This window comes from Oncorhynchus kisutch, linkage group LG30 (assembly GCF_002021735.2).
Source record: "Oncorhynchus kisutch isolate 150728-3 linkage group LG30, Okis_V2, whole genome shotgun sequence".
Lineage (NCBI taxonomy): Eukaryota > Metazoa > Chordata > Actinopteri > Salmoniformes > Salmonidae > Oncorhynchus > Oncorhynchus kisutch.
Window position 1 is genome coordinate 25,070,430 of NC_034203.2, and position 17,393 is coordinate 25,087,822.

General features: G+C 46.6%; 1 protein-coding gene across 8 annotated transcripts in view; it reads right to left on the reverse strand.

Moving 5' to 3' along the window:
- LOC109874837 (zinc finger protein 521) overlaps nt 1–17,393 on the reverse strand; it is a 181,451-nt gene that overhangs the window by 91,455 nt on the left and 72,603 nt on the right. For 3 of the 8 annotated variants that reach the window (XM_020466863.2, XM_031809979.1, XM_020466860.2), the window contains exons 4-5: nt 13,469–17,025; nt 13,008–13,092 (exon numbers count right to left, since the gene is read on the reverse strand). In XM_020466863.2, the coding sequence (XP_020322452.1) occupies nt 13,008–13,092; nt 13,469–16,669 (3,286 nt within the window). In that variant the 5' untranslated portion in view covers nt 16,670–17,025. Of the gene's footprint in view, nt 1–12,998; nt 13,093–13,468; nt 17,026–17,393 lie in introns of all 8 variants that reach the window. The other 5 variants (XM_031809978.1, XM_031809976.1, XM_031809980.1 and 2 more) reach the window with 3 other exon arrangements.

Here is a 17,393-nt window from a genome sequence, read left to right on the forward strand (position 1 = left end):
GTGTTGTGCACTGAAGTCCACAAGCGAAGGGAAAAGGTGAGAGAGTGCATAGATGCGAGAAGGAATTCTACAACAAGCAAAATAATCATGCTGTTTGTATGTGGCTGTATGAAAGTTAACTGTGTTTGCCTGTGATCATTGGTGTATTCATTCCGCCGTTTCTTAAATAGAAGCAAACCGAACGAAACGGGGATAATCATACCTGAATTTGTCCAAAAGAAACTCTTGTTTGCAACTGCTGGACTAATGATTAACACTCTAGATCAGCTATATGCAGGCAAGAGTGTGCAAGGCGGTATTGAATGTGTAATGTCACCCATCACCATCTTTTAGGCCGCGGTAATGAGATGACCAGAAATTAAGATCAGCTGTGCGGGTGAATTTAGCACATATTGATGTTTTAACGAGACATCAACTTGTGATAATCTAGTACCAACAATGTAGGTCCCTTGTTATTTGATTATATTCCAATAAGCTACATTCTGTAGGCTACCCGTTAGCCTATCCATAGTCACATAATAAAAGGTGTGAAAACCATTAACAGTTTCATGTTTCCCTACTGTATAACGATAAACTTTCCTCCCGTGTGGATGCTAGCCCACGTTTTACTGTTCAGCTATGTATAATTTGTCAATTTAGTTATGGTCTTTGGTGTAGAGTGAAAGCCTGTATTGTGTGGCTTTAATATTTAATTTCATAAAGCTGTCAAGATGTTTATGCGTTTGAGCCAATCCAAAGACGATTTCGTTGAGCTCAGACACTTTTCTCTGATGTGTTAATGATCAGAGCATTCGTTTTACTTGTTAAAAACATTTTAAAATGTGCAATTAACTTGTGGGCTCAATTAACATGCAGGCTCAGGCTGGTCACTAGATCGCTCAGCACTGGGCACAAACTCATGACTCCACTGCACTACGGCAGGTTACAATGCAAGCTCTAAGATACACAGGCGCGTTGTTTTAAACTATTTCGTTTTAAGCCTTCCCAAAACCATAGCCATAACCTTAACCACTCGGAATGAATGCCTAAACCGTTGAATTGTTTCTGTTTTAGCCCAGTAACCATGCAGAATGAACCCAGTAACCACTCGGAATGAATGCGTAAAAAATATACATTCATTCATGAGTCAAAGGGCTGTAGCATATGTGTGCCGGGGTAAACCGCTGGACCACACAAGCACTGAGGTAACCAATAATTGATTCTGCCTATTCCTTGCCTTCAACATGTAATAAATCAAAAAAATGATTTCAACGAATGAAAAATACATATACCCCCTACAAATACAATCCACATTAGAATTGACATGATGCTGTAGCCTGCAAGTAGCCTACATAAGGTACAGTACAGGTGTGTACCCGGGTCTTCCACGGTAGAGACCAACATTTTACACCGTTAGACCAGGAGGAAATTATCCTACTGCAGGATTATTTTCCTCCTATGACGAAATGGGTCAAATTAAGATTCGACATCTAGTTTATGAAACTACATAAGATAGATGCTAACGTATGCATACTGTAACAACAGCAAAAAAATTCATAATATCACAGAAACGCCGCAGAAAGAGAAAGGGGAGAGTGTTGTAATTGACTTTTCTCTAAGCCAGCATGATAGTTACAGAATGTAACATATTGGATAAGGATTGTGATTGATTGTGTGAGTCTTCCATAGCGATTCGTTTGATTAAATGTAACCACAGGATCCTCTTCCAACTCCTAATGAAGCAGCAATTTGAAAACTGGGAAAGGAGGAGAGTGAGCCAGACAGCCTATAGCTAGCTCCACACACACTGTCTCCGTGACGACCACATCACACTGTATTGAGCTACTCTAACAGAGTAGTCCTCCAACCTCCCCAACTACAGTAATATGTAAATCATGACTGCCTCACAGTTGTCGTAGAACATGTTCTTATAATCCTAGGTTACTGTAACTATGATGTTCACACCCTTAGTTAATTCACCGTCATTGTGGAAATGAGTAAAAGAGAAAGCTATTATATGGTACTGTCACATTGTCTGTTTTTTTCAGTTTTTAAATCTATTACCAGAAATTAAACAAATTATTTGCACAAAAAGTCTAATTTCACCCAAAATGTAGTATTACTGCTCAACCGTTGGAACAGCGTGAGTTAACAGTAACATGGAAATGTACTGTATAATTATGTGGAATAAATCTCTGAAGGGAAAACATACATTTCCCCTTGCATCGGAATAACATAGTTAGAATTAATATGTACGCCAATATTGTATAAGAGGGAGATGTTTAAGAATTGGGTTGGTTATTATAATAATCACTTAGTTTCATTATAGATGTTGGTAATCTTTCAACCAATTATTTTGTTACTTTATTTATTACACCTACATACAGTATAAACACACTACTTTAGTAAAAAAAATGTTAACACAAATCCATAACTTTCACCAACACCTCTGCACTGGAAATGTAGCTAGATAGAGTAGGTTTCGACTAATAACCAAACTTGTCCAATCAGAAGCCTGGGTTGTAGGCGTCACCTTTGGTGACCCTGAGAGCCCCTGGACAGGTGGGCGGTCAGCCCCTGTGGTCCCTGAGCAGGGTCCGTTTTGGCAGCGACCGGGTATGATGAGCAGCTGGGTCACAAACACTAAGCACATTAATATCTTCTTAATGATAATAATCATTATGGTATAAGCACCTTCCCAAAAGTGGGCCGGATTGTGGAAAGTGCCAGGTTAGCATCATTGTCGTCTTTAAGGTAAAAAAAAATTATGAAATAATGAGCAGTATATCACACAGCACAGACACCATGATAATGACAGCCAACACTAAAGCACTTAAGTGATAATGCGATTTTCTTTAAAGACAATAGTCTCGGAAAAAAGCTTTACACCTATAATCAACATTTATCACGGTATATGAACAACAGACACATGGAATATATTACACCATGACGGAGTGCCAACCAACCACAGCCTACATTTTGTCTACCAACTAGAATAACACATTTTCTCTCCAAACCCCTCCATTTCAGTGTTGTTTATTCACCACACTAGACTTTGTGGGACCACTCAACCACAGTACTGTCTTCCAGGCTTCCCAATCCATGAAGCTACCACATCCTCACAGTCTTTCCTATATACCCTCCATCCACCTCATTTAATATAACTGTCACTGTTCACCTATCATAGGCTATTATCTGTCTCATTCACGTTCATTATTGAAGCTAATGATCTGTTGTCCTCTCTGTTCCCCATTGAAGGAGGACTACATTAAAAGTCTCTTACTAACTTAATTAGTAATTATAAACGTTAAAGATTAATCAGAGGGAGAGTGGCTTAAGGTTTGCGTCTCCAGTGGGACAAATGGAAAGACAAAGGGCTGCGTCGCCACAATGTTCACTCTGAACCTTTATGGAACGAACAGAGAACTCTGAACATTCTACCCCTAACGCCCAACTAATGCCTGTCTATGTCTGAGTTGAATGTATTGTCTTTCAAAAAATCTGCAGAGAAAATGTGTCAATTAAAAATGTTAATGCAACAAAAACTATTCCCGATAAATTATATTACATTTTTAGAACAAACCCATACATCTAAGCACATAAACCAAAAAACACTGAATTTTGTCCAGTATTTTGCTTTCTTTTACTGTTGATTGGGCAAAACCACTTTACAGTACACTCCAGCATTCTTTTCATGCTCATCATCTACTGTAGCGGGGATAATGTTGTAACAAAATGCAACGTACAATAATGGTAACAGATGATGCATGCAGGACACATATTATCCTCCACATAACACACATTATCCAACAACATAACTCACATTATCCTCCACATAAGACTGAAATAGATCCTCTCAATTAATACAGACTAGAACTGCGCCACACTGACAATTCCACCTCAGCAGAGTCGAGGAACTGTATTAACACTGATACATCAACATTAATGCTTAATATGTACTGTAGCTTTCATCCTGGGAGTTCCTGTGGGAGTAATACTGTATGTACTGCAGCTTTCATCCTGGGAGTTCCTGTGGGAGTTCCATTAATGAGGAAGAATGGCCCAGGACCATCTCCTCTCCCAGTGTTCCGGAGTGTGTTGACGATGGAGCCAGAGGGGGCTGCAGTCACGGAATGGAACAGGGAAAACAAGCAGTAACTTTCTAAGATGAGGACGGGAAGAGTTGTGGAGAGGTGGAGGGATAAACTGCAGATCTGTTTTCTGCTCATCTTGTTAAGGTTAAGAGGTCAAGTGAGGAGAGTCTACTGTAAGAAATTGTACACTTATCTTTTTATTGATCTAAAGGGGACATTGTAATTGTTTTTAGCCTATAGTACAATTCTGAGTACAGTAAACTAAAAGCTAAAGAAATGTTACACTGAGACAAACAACAGGAATACCACACTGTGGGAATGGGAGGGGTCTACTTTTTACTGAGCATTTTCCTCTAGAAATGACTGGTGTCCATTGTCATGTGTCTGCCCCGTCTCCTTGAGAGGATAAATGGCAGTGCTGCTATCACACGGGATGGGACGGGTGGCTGGCCGGTGTCTCACAGCACCTGAAACCTATTAGAGAGAGCTTTAGAACATTCCACAGGGTTCCTCCACTCCGCTTCACATTGGCCAGAGGGCATCATAAAGGTCTTCACTGAGAGGGTTGCTCACTAAATCAGATGCCCGGTAGTTTTTTCGTCCACAGACCCAGTGTATTGTACAGCCGGGACAGGCAAGTTGAAACAACAATACAACCACCACTGCGTGATAGAGAAGGGATAGAGGCTTCTAAAATGTCCAACAAGAGTCAAGACAATCTGGCTCTTGTTGTTGGTGTTCAAGTCGGGCAATACAGCATGGCAAAGGGAAATATGACTACTAGAGCAGTGTAAGGGCCCCAGAAGGGTGTGTCCTCAGTCCTCTGCTGTACTCTCTGTTCACCCACAACTGTGTGGCTTTACACGACACCAACTCCATCATCAAGTTTGCTCGTGACACCACGGTTGTAGGCCTGATAACCAACAACGACAAGTCAGCTATGGAGGAGGTAAGTGAACTGGCATTGTGGTGTCATGACAACAACCTCTCCCTCAACGTCAACAAGACAAATGAGTTGATTGTTGACTTCAGGATGTAGAGGAGGGAGCATGCCATGATCCACATAAACAGGACTGCAGTAGAGAAAGTTCCTCGTCCACATCACCAAGGACTTTTCATGGACCAACAACACCACCACTCTTGTCAAGAGGGCGCAACAGCATCTCTACTTCCTAATGCAGCTGAAGAAATGTAGCATGCCACCCCAGATCCTCTCCAGATACTACCGCTGCACCATCGAGAGCGTCCGGACTAGTTGCATTATGGTCTGGAACGGAAATTGTGCACTACCGCAACGGCCCTCCAGCGGGTGGTGAAGACGGTCCAGTACATCACTTGGATCGTGCTACCACCGATCCAGGACATCTACTCAAAACGGTGCCTGAGCACGCAGCATCATCAAGGACCCCACACAGCCCAGCCACGAGCTGTTCTCTCCCTTACTGTTGGGCAGACGCTATTGGAGCATGAGGTCTGATACTAACAGGCTCAGAGACAGTTTCTATCTACAGGCCATCAGACTGATTAACACTTGAACTGGACTGACCACCTGCTCTGATTCTCCGCACCTTAACAAACATGCACTCACTCATGCACACACCCACACAGACATACACACACAAATATACGTTCATGCGACACACACATCACAACTGCTGCTACCGGACTCTTATTACACTGCTCAGTTCATACACTGCCACCCAGCCCCTCCTTCCCCAATACACGTATAAATATGGGATTATATATTGAGCCTTCCTGTATTATATTTATGCTAAAATGTTTATTCTATTCTACTGCCATTTACTTATTGTTCGTATTCTTATTTTTGACTATTTCTTATTGTTGTTGTCCAGAAGGAACCTGCAAGTAAGCATTTGGTTGGGCGATGTATACCATGTGCGTATCCCGTACATATGACTAATGAAACTTGAAACTAAGGACAGCGTGAAGAGCTCTTCTGAAAATATAAAAATGAAATACGTTGAAGGAGGTCTTTATCAAAATATAGCTAAAATGTCAAGAATGACTTTAATCTGACAACACACTCCAACAGATCATGTTTGTGTTCAATACTTAGCCATCTGGACTCATAACAGCCAGAGCCCAATAGTGCACTCACACTAAGAAACAAGCACACAGAACCCAATGCCAATTTTACCACGCTAGCTAGCTCTATCTATGGACACACCACTGTCCCTGCAATGTCCCTGTGTTTATCTGCAGCATCAAGGTCCATCTCTGTGCTCTGCTCTGCATTGGCTGGCTCTCTGTCTGTCCAAGCCTCAGTGTTATGCTCGGTGGGTTTAGCTCGGTGGGTGTCTGTGGCCTCTCCTCTGGCCGCCCGTGTCCATTTGCTCTGCGGGTATGGCAGGCCCGAGCTGACAGATGGCAGCCCCTCTCCTCCACTCCCGTTCTCTACTCCCACTCCGGAGTAACACAGTAACTGTTTTTTCCTCCAACGTTGACCTTGCCGCAGCCAGCCAGCGATCCAGGCTGGCACTCCGCCTGTCGAACAGGAGGGTAATGAAGTCCAGTGCAGCTCACATGATTATTAAGGCTTTGGCGCTGGGGGGCCTTTTGAGGGGCTCACGCTCTACCCCCCTCACCTCTCTTCTCCCCTCCCTTCTCCTCCCATGTCTGTCGTTCACACACCAAGCGTTGATGAGAACAGTCAATCGTTACACAGCACTTTGGAAACACCAATTGTGCGCCATTAAGAGTGTTCCAATCCTTGGGTGCATCTCTTTAGCAGTTTGTTGTTGGTTTGTAGCCACAGAATCTGCTTGTGATAAATTATGCCACTGGAATGCCTTTTCTTTATTGCTTTTAAGTAGAAGAGTTATCTTATATCGCACCCGGATGTACTGCTGTAATTCCTCCCAGCTGACACCAACACGGAAGGACTATGTTAGGACTAAGGTTTCATCAGATGAAGCTACTGTATATAGGTGACAACTTCTAAAGCCAGACCACACCGCCACGTCAGTCTATCACACCACCACGCCACGTCACTCTATCATACCACCACGCCACGTCAGTCTATCACACCACCACGCCACATCAGTATATCACACAACCACACACAGTCTGCCACGTCAGTCTAACACACCACACCGCCACGCCACATCAGTCTACCACACCACACCGCCACGCCACGTCAGTCTATCACACCACCACGCCACGTCAGTCTATCACACCACCACGCCACATCAGTCTATCACACAACCACACCGCGGCAGTCTGCCACGCCACGTCAGTCTACCACACCACACCTCCACGCCACGTCAGTCTACCACACCACACCGCCACGTCAGTCTACCACACCACACCGCCACGCCACGTCAGTCTACCACACCACACCGCCACACCACGTCATGTCTACCACATCACCACGCTAGCCCTGTAATTCTCCCCAGGGCAGAGGGAGGCATCTCTCTCCAGTCACACTCAGAGTCTGGGTCACACAATGAGAGGTCGTTCTGCGATTTGAGAGGTGTGGGTTGCAGCATTGACCTTTACTAAGGCAGAGCTGTCTGTTTGCACTGCTCCCATAAGCCACCTCCCCGTCTGACTGCTTAGCAACCCCCTCGGACCGGGGCGTGCCGCGGTGCGCATGCTCCGTTGGCCTCCGTGACATCTAGGAACCTCCGGGGAGGGACAGGAATGGAGAGGTTCATTCTGATCATCCAGTATTTATAGGCCAATTCAGAACAAGGGTTGGCATTAACACTCTAAAGGAGACATCCCTCCTGTATATCAATAAAACATAGAAGAGCCAGGACTGGAGCACAGGAAGGATGAGCCTTCTACCTCAAGCTCATTCCAGGACTGTAGAGAAACCAAGCAGTCTGACATGGTAGCTGGGCTAAAGCTACAACAGACAAATTTGTCATTAGGTAGAGTACTACAACAGTATCTCCTCAAAAGGATTTGGCAAAATAAAATCACCATGGTGACATGACATCAGCCTACCAATCACAACAGAGTCCAGACATTGTTCCCTCAAACCTTGTACAAACACACCGTATGAACTGTGGGAGCATCACATATTTTCTCACATGTTGGCCTAGTCTGTGAGGTTTGGGGAAATATCAAGAAAATCTCTATATAAGGACCATATCAGACTGAGCTTGTCTGGCCTAGCAACAGACCATCATAACAGAAATACCTTTCCAAGAAGAGTACATTCACCGCAATGCTGTAAAAGCTTTTAATAGAGACAGTCTCTGAGTTAAAGGAGAACTTTAACTTTTTTTTTAAGGAAGAAGCTATAATCCAGTCAGGTAAAAACTGTGCAATTGAATGTGTCGAAACTACAGATAGTATTTTTCTTTGCAGCCCATCTCTGTTTCTCTATTCTCCTCATGGACTCCACATTAGTCAGGCGGAGAGGTATAATGTAACGGGAAGGAAGGTGAGCGTAATTGCATATTAGCAGCAGCACACTCGACTGCGCGGGAGGTGACTGCGCTAACGAATCGAGAGGAGTTATTATTAATCACCAATTAATACAAATCAGGCTAGAAATCGCACTCAGTCTACAGTACGCATGGCTTCCTTTTGTTTCCAATGGCTGATCTGGGCTGGTCAGAGTGAGGCTGGTCTGTTCTCCTATTTATTTCATAACATTGATCGAGTTCCTGTTGCTGTGGTATGTTGTGTTGACTATTGGGTTTTAGAGTCTGATCCAACCCCCTAGGATTGAAATGAGAAGCCTGTTCCACTATGTTAGTTAACAGATTACATGTGTATGTGCTTTATGAATGAGATTAATTCATTGCAGAGCACATGTTATTGTTATACTGTCTGGTGGTAATAACAAGAAAACACTAAAAACCATCCTATTTCTTTAAGCAACACGAAGAGAAATGTCCTTTAATGGAGTAGTGAGTGAGTGTGTTGCCACTAGTAAAGAGAATGACAGAGACAGCCTAATCAACACACCAGTGTCCAAACTGCTCCAGGGACCCACAACCAGGAGGAAAGGGATCATTTGAAGCCCTTTAGAAGGCAATGAAACAAGCCTTTTAGCCTCAACTACAGCTATACTTCTTTATTTACTCTATCATCACTAAAACCCAAACACAGTAAGGGTTGCCAGATTGGTGGATCATATAAAAAACTAAACAACAAGCCTTATAGCCTCTGAAAACAGCTATTCTTCCTGCTTTACTACATCACTAAAAGCCAAACACAGTTAGGGTTGCCAGATTGGTGGTTAGTATGAAAAACGGTGTCAGAGAGTCAGGGAGGGAGAGATAACAGAGACAGAGGTTGAATCTGGAGGAGGGCTAGAGGCCTCATGCTCCTCACCCTCCTCTCTCCAGCTCTGTAACGGCCCACAGTGACCTGCTTCACACAGAGCGGCCAGCTGTACACCAAATGTGCCTTTCCCTCTCCGCCCCGAACCTCGTACCCTACCCCTCCTGTGCCCCCCACCCCCCTCCACCCCCCCGCCCAAGCTGACCAGGCCACTGGCTCCGCTCTGTGAGAGGGAGGAGGCTCCTCCCTGAATTGGCTGCAGGCTCAGCGTTGTCCTGTCACCAGCCCAAAAAACGGTAGAGGTGACCCCAAAACCACTTTCTGGAATGTCCTACCCTGCTGCCTAGGGTTTGTTTGTTTATGATTGTCCTTCTGAGCCTTGCCACCTTGGCTGGAGTAGCTTGGACTGGACTAGTATAAAAATATAGGATCAGAGTGGACACCAAAATTGTGAAAATGTGAGACCCTTCTTCACCTTTTAAGCATCACGCTCACTGCCCATGCTTTTAAAAGGTGTCATTGGTCACTGAAATCCACAGAGGGATATTTGAGACAGTAGGATAAATGGGTCAAAAGTCACCCCCCCCCCCCCCCCATGAGTTCACGGTGAGGTCAAAGTGAAGGGCTGTGGAGAGGTTATGTCCCGTTGGTTTAAACCCAACAGGCTTAACTGACATATGAAGGAGCTTCAAAGGCAAACAGTGCAAAACAAACAATAACTTGAGCAAACAAACAACCCATCTAGAGCAGGGATGGGCAATTTTGATGGTGGTGGGGCCCAAGAAAAATCTTAACTCATCATGAAGGGCCGCGGTGTCTCGCAGGTCTGTATACCCACATCCATACACACACATAGTCAGAGCTGGCTCTAGCCTTTTGGGGGGCCTGAGCAACACATTTTATTGTCCCCTTGACAGCAGAGAGAAAACATTTTTTTAACTGCGGGCCTACAAAAGGGGGGTCACGCGCTGACCGCCAGTTACCCATCCCTGATCTAGAGTGCTTGTCTCATTCAACCCAAACAGATGATGATTGACACAAATGTGTTGTATCTGTGTGGAGGATGAAGAATTCAGAATGCCTTAATCAACATCCTGCACAAAGAAAGATACAAATGAGGGAATTGATAGTCGACAACCACAACAACTGAAAGCAGTATAAATCTGTTTGTCGGGCACCCTCAATTCTGTAAGTGCACCATGCCAAAAAAAACTGTAAACCAAAGAGTGGCCAGCTGTCTTCTGGCCTGCTATTAAATTGCTCCTTGGATGGTGGCAATATCATTTTTTTCTCGATAGGAGTATCACACCAGGTCCCCAAACAGAGCGACCAGCTGTACAGCAAATGTGTACTGATCCATCTGGGCCCTAGCAGGTTGCAGCCTCCATCTTAAGACACTTGGGTCTGTTTCCAGCGCTTGGCCAGAGCTGGTCTATCCTGGTTAAACCAGACTGAACACAGAGGCAACATTGTGAACACAGTGTTGAGTCTGGTTCAACCAGGCTAGGGCTGGTATGCAGTGTACTGTCCTCCTTCATTCACACCCATAGCCACCTCCCTCCTTCCCTCCCGCCGTTCCACTCCCAAATGATCATGCTAAATGTTGAGAAGCAATGCACGAGAGCTGTGCTTTCTGTCGTCATGCGAGCATAATATCCATGCATCAAAATGTGCTGGCAGATGTACAAACAAGGCCACAAGCTAGCTAGCTCTTTGGTTAGGAAAGCGGGGAGGAAGGGGAGACAGAGTGCACTTGGTTTACGGTCAGAGATGATTGTATTACAAAGACAGACAGCTGAGATGGACTTCTCGGGTTCTGTTGTTCCATACACTTAGCGACAGCATTATGTCACGCCACATCACTATATATAGTTATCAGTGTGAAGCAAAACCAGTGTGGAGTGGGGTAGGAGTGGAGCGGGGCATGGGTTGAAAATAACACCCCTGTGAATCCAGCTCCTGCTCCATTACCTAGGCTAATAATGCTGAGAGCTGAGCAGAGATGACCCCAGCCCCGTTTCCCCTCTCTAGTGCAGATGGCCATTAAAGTGAGAAAGTGTCCCTTTTTCAGGGAGAAAGAGACGGTATTTAGAGCTTTTTCCAAATTAGGGTATTTCAGTTTTTTGGAGGGGGAATGAGGGTATTTCAGCTAAATTGGGTTTGTGGTAATTACAGCCTGCTCCAGGTTTAACCCTCCCATTGTCGGAGAGGGAAAGCAGAAAGAGAAATGCCTCAGCATATAAAACCAACCAATGTCAACTCTGAACAATGTTTGTGTAATAACATAACTATAGGCAAATAACAAATAATTACAAAAAAATTACAATGACTTTTTATCGATTATATCTATTTCTCTTTAATCTATTTGAAGTATATACTTTCTTTAACAAAATGCATTCGATGAATCAATAATTGATTTTGATCCATTGCACATTTGTATTTATTCCAAATAAAGTCATTTCAGATTTGGTTTTCAGAAACTGTTTGGATTCTAACATTATGGGGGAATAGCATGCCTGTCTGTGTGGCTGAAAGACTTAAAGTAACCAGTAGGGGGAGGTGTTTTGAGAGGACTAGCGCCAGCATGGTGATGTATTAGGCACCCCCAGTAAAGTGTAGAGAGAGCAGATCAGATGAATACAAACTAACCACACACATAGATACACACTTTCTCACACACACACACACACACACACACAGCTCACACACAGCTCAAAATCAGAAATCACATGCCTGTGATTGTTTATGCACAAACAGTGTGTTCCTGATAGAATTGCCCACCGGTCCTTATAGAATTGCCCACCGTGTTTAAATTCACCTGCGCCTAGGAGCGCGTCCCAAACAGAGAGGCGGGTTGGTTCCAGATCAATGAGTCTCTCTCCCACTGAAGACAACAGATAATGCAGTGTAATGAAAGAGACGCCAAACGAGTTGAATAAATGAATGAATAAAGGAAGGTGAGACTGGAATTCAGACGCCTACTTACTGCAGGCAAGAAAGAAAGAAGCCTGGGTAGTGAATTGTGTTTTCTCTGCAAATGATTCTACCTGCATACAAATGAAAGCCAAAAGTAAAGACATTTGAGAATTATAGAACAGGAGAGGGTATGCTCTTTGTGTTTTAATTAAGCATTCAGAATATTAATGTGTTGAATAACATTTGAATAAAGGGTTTTATCTAGATTCTTGTTCGATGAACTTAGTCTACATGCATCAAATTGTACTACATTGTTGTTTTCATACATTTCATACAGGATCAGGCATTTCAGCATTGACAGACAAGAATGTCTGAAAATCAAAAGCAGGCTCACACAATGTTCATGCTTGTGCATCCCAGAGGCTTTCATCACAAATTCACAAGGTATAAAAATAGAAGATTTTATATTCTATAGTTATGCTTACAGTAATTATTTTTGTTAGAACAAAGGGTGTATTTAGTACTGCAATCTGGGGAGAGTGTGAAAGATTTAAAGCCAAATATGAAACAATATGCTCTGGATAAGAGCGTCTGCAAAATGAACAAAATCGAGTGTAAATGGAATATCTTCGGGAAATATGTTGAATAATTAACAATATATCAACAGATATTCCTTTGTATGACTACATTAGACAGTACCTCAAAACAAGTGACCATAAACATGGAGAGAAATATGAAATGAGTCACCTCTCCTACCTAGCATGTGATTGGCCACGTGGACCTGGATGTCCCATTCGCTGTAGAAGACCATCTGACACTTGATGCACTGGTAGGTCTTCTTCTGAGCAAGAGACCAGGAGGAAAAGACAACACAAGGACACAGAGTTTTATACTATGTCAATGTCACATTCTTACTGAGCACTCTGAGAAGTTCTGAGCAGTTCTTTGGCTACAAATCCGAAACTAATTTGTATACTCTGTGATGAATTAACAAGCTCACTGGACAACCCAAAAACTCAGGTAATTTTATAAGATGTGTTTTATCATACAGGGGCGGTTTCCCTGACACACACAGATGAAGCCTAGTCCAGGAATAAAAAGCATGGTCAATAAAGAATCTCCATTAAAATAGCTTTTTAGTGTAGGACTAGGTTGAATCTCTCTCAGAGAAACCGGCACCTTTTGTTTATTTATTTACATGTATTAAAGTCCCTTACCTCCTCAGTCTGTGAGGGGCTTGCCCTGGGCATGGGGGAGATCTGTGGGGTCCTGAGCTGCCCACTGTTGCAGTCCCCTCCCTGCTCCCTGTGCACCGTCTGGGCGTGGTTCTGCAGCTCCGCCTCTGACTCAAACTTCACATTGCAGCTGGTACACCGAGTCTTGGCAGCGCTTGAGGAGATAGAGGAGGAGGACGATGACGATGAATGGGCCAGCTTGCCTTTCCCCTCCCCGGGGCTGAGACTCTCCATATGAGCGGTCCATGCTGCTGCAGGCATGGCTGGGGTTGTGGCTCCTCCCCCTCCCTGCTGCTGCCTGCCTCCGTTCATTACCTTGGGGCTGGAGCTCTTTGAGCCAGCGGCACTGACACACGCGGCACACAGCCCGTACGGCAGCCCGTTGATGTCTAACTTCACCAGGTCAGATTTGGACCGGAACTCCTTCAGGCACGAGGCACACTTGAAGAGCTTCTGGTTTACTTGGTGGTGTTGTTGGTGATGATGGTGATTGTGGGAAGCCAGATTGGTGGTGCGGCCGATGGGGTGGTTGGTGGACATTGTGCCAGTCTTCTGCATGTGGAAGGTGCCGTGAATCTTGAGCTCCAGGGTGGAGGTGACGGTCTGCATGCACACCACACAGCGGAAGCCCGTCAGGGAGTTCCTCAGGTCTGGGTGCATCTGGCAGTGCTCCATGAAGTCCTCCTCGCTCTGCAGGGGCATCTTGCAGATTCGGCAGCTGCCTGTGTCTAGGCTCTTGCTGTGGGTGACCTTGTGCTCGGTCAGTGTGAGCAGCGAGGGGAAACGCTCTCCGCAGATGGGACACATGTAGTGCTTGACGGGGCCCAGGTGGGTTTGCATGTGTTCCCTCAGACCTGCCTCCGAGAAGAAGGTGCGTTGGCAAACGTTACACTTGTGGGTGCCCTTGATCATGTCTGACTTCCTCTTCGCCATGGCGCTCTCGCCCGGGCGGATGTTGTGGTCTCGGAGTTGGTGGTTGGTGAGGAGGGAGTCCATTGTGTACGATGCCCCGCAGATGTCGCACCCGAACAAGGGGTCAGCGGTGTCCACCTCCTCCTCACTCCCATCATGGTTGTTTGGGGACTCCAACACGCCCCCTGATCCTGCCACCCCTACACCATGGCTGTTGGTCAACAGACCCTGTAGCTCTGCGTCGTCCTTGGTCGCTGGGTGGTGGTCCACTCCTCCGGTGGTTGATCCATTGGCGCCACAGTTCTGGGCCTTTCCCTCAAACACACAGTGCTTCTCCCTCAGGTGCTTCTCCAGAAGTACGATGGCTTGGAAGGCTTTGCTGCAGAAGCGGCAGTTATACTTCTTGCTGTGGGTGGTGATGTGGCACTGCAGCTCCACCTCCGTGCCGAAGGACTCCCCGCAGAAGATGCAGCGGTGGGCCCGGCCCTGGTTCTCCAGGTGGCTGTGCTTGACATGCAGCTGCAGGTCGGCCTCGTGCCTGAAGTCCCAGTTACATGAGGTACAGCGGTACACCTTTTTCTCGTTGCTGTGCTTGACGGCCAGGTGGAGCTGAGTGGACACCTTGGAGTCAAACACTTCCTGGCACAGGGTGCAGCGGAAGAACACGAACGTGTGCATTTCCAGCAGGTGTTTCTGCAGGTCGTCCACTGAGGTGAACTGCTTGTCGCAGCTCTCGCAGATGTAGTAGGTAGAGGTGATGGTGAAGTGGACTGTCACATGCTTCAGCAGGGACTCCTGGTTGGGGAAGTCCTTGCTGCACTGGGGGCAGGTGAGCTGGGGCTGTATCCCATCCAGGTGAGTTTTCAGGTGGGTCTGGAACAGGTCCAGGCTGGTGTACTTGGCCCCACACTGGTTGCAGATGAACTCGCTAATGCCACGATTGCCACGAGAGGAGGAACCATGAAGGAAAGATTGATCAATCGATATGGGTGAGGAAGGGCTGAGGGTCCGCAGAGACTTCTTTCCATTGTTGATGTAGTTCAGTGCCAGCGGAATGTTCTTGTGGTTTTCTTTGATGTGCTTGTTCAGCTTCAGAACGCTGTTGAAGATTGGCGAGTTGGTGCAGTAGGAGCAGGAGTACACCTCCATGACGGGCTCCTTGGGGGTCACCGCCAGGGGGGAGTCGAAACGCAGGCTGCCCGCCTCGCAGTGGGTCTGACGGACGTGCTCCTCCAGCGTGGCTTCGGTCAGGAACCCCATAAAGCACTGGGGACAGAAGAAGGCATTGCTCTCCTTGGCCACAGGGCTGGGGAAGCTGTGGGAGCAGCGGATGTGTTCTTGAAGAGCATTGAGGTTGCTCAGCACCTCAGTGCAGAAGTTACACTGGAGCAAGGCGTCGGGCAGGCTGGCCACCAGGGCGGCATGGTCCTCGGCATTGTGCACCTGCTTTAGGTGCTCACTCAGGTTAAACAGGGAGGGCAGCAACTCCAGGCAGAACTGACAGGTGTGTGCCTGCTCAGGTTTGTCAAGGTGCATGGTCCGCAGGTGTATCTGAAGTACGGCCAGGCTATTGAACACCTGCTTGTTGCAGTAGATGCAGCTGTAGGAGATCTTGGGCTGCTTGGAGGAGCGTCCCCCGACGTCATGTGAGGTGTGCTGGGCAGCCCTCTTCCTCCTCCCCCGGGTCTTGGGCACAGGTGGGGCGGCCTCCACCATGGTGGAGCTGTCGACGGAGAGGTTGGAGTCCGGGGTGGTGCTGGAGACGGAGGTGTAGCCCACAGTGAGCAGGGAAGGGCTGTTGCTGTGGTTACTGGACTCAGGGAGTTGGTGGATGTCCATGTGGGCATAGAGGTCCTCCACGGAGAGGAAGTGCTCGGAGCAGACGGCGCAGCAGTGACCTTTGCGGTCATGGCTGTGGGCCTGATCAATGTGGGTCAGCAGGATGCCCTCATCGCTGAAGGGCTCGTGGCAGTAGATGCACTGCAGGGCACCGCACAGGCCCCCGTCCTCCGATGGAGAGCACTCAGGGTGGCACTCAGCGATGTGCCTCTGCAACTCCTCAGGGACGTCAAAGCCCTCCTCACAGCGGCTGCACTTCCTTGTCTCCTTCAGCTTCCATTCCTCCTTGGAGAATCCACTGCCTGACCCCCTGCTGCTGCTGTCTTTGCCCCGCTCGTGTACCTGCATGTGTCCGTGGAGGGAGCTGGAGGAGAGGAAGCCCCGGCGGCACACAGGGCACTTGTGGGGCTTGTTGGAGGCGTGGGTCTTCATATGGATCTTGAGGTGGTCGCTGCGTGAGAAGGCCGAGTCGCATTCGCCACAATGATATTTCTTGTCGCCGGTGTGCAGCTTGACATGCCGGTCGCGGCTGCGCTTGTGCTTGAACAGGCGGCTGCAGAAGGTGCAACTGAAGGGGAGCTTGTCACCGTGGCTCTGCTCGTGGCGCTTGAGGAAGCTCAGACGGCTAAAGGACTTGTCACAGAACTGGCACGGGTACGGTAGGCCGGGGCCCCCTTCATCCTCGCCAAAATCATAGTCTTCGCAGTGGCCAGGGGAAGTCTGGTCTTTACTGGATGGAGATGATGCAGGCCAAGAACAGGATGGGTCATCATCGAGATCAACACCGTCTGTACATAGATACAGGTACATAGAGAGAGAAGAGAGAGAGAGAGAGAGAGAGAGAGAGCAGAGGGGGGAGAGAGAGGGAGAGAGCGGTAAGAGAAAGTGGGGAACAATAGGGAGAGGGAGAGAGAGGTGTTTTGTCAGATTGCATTAGGAACTCATTTGTCTCAGCTCTGTTAAATAGTACAGGTTGGCTGCTGTGGCATTAGTCATTATGGTAATTGCAAGGTAGCTAAGTATGAGTTTACATTCCTTTGTTACTTTGACATTTTTTCTCTTGTTACTGCATTATGCTTGCCTCTCACAGGAAACAATGCCTCATCTTAGGAGTTATCTAAAATGGTACATTTCAACCTGCTATTAAAAGTATAAT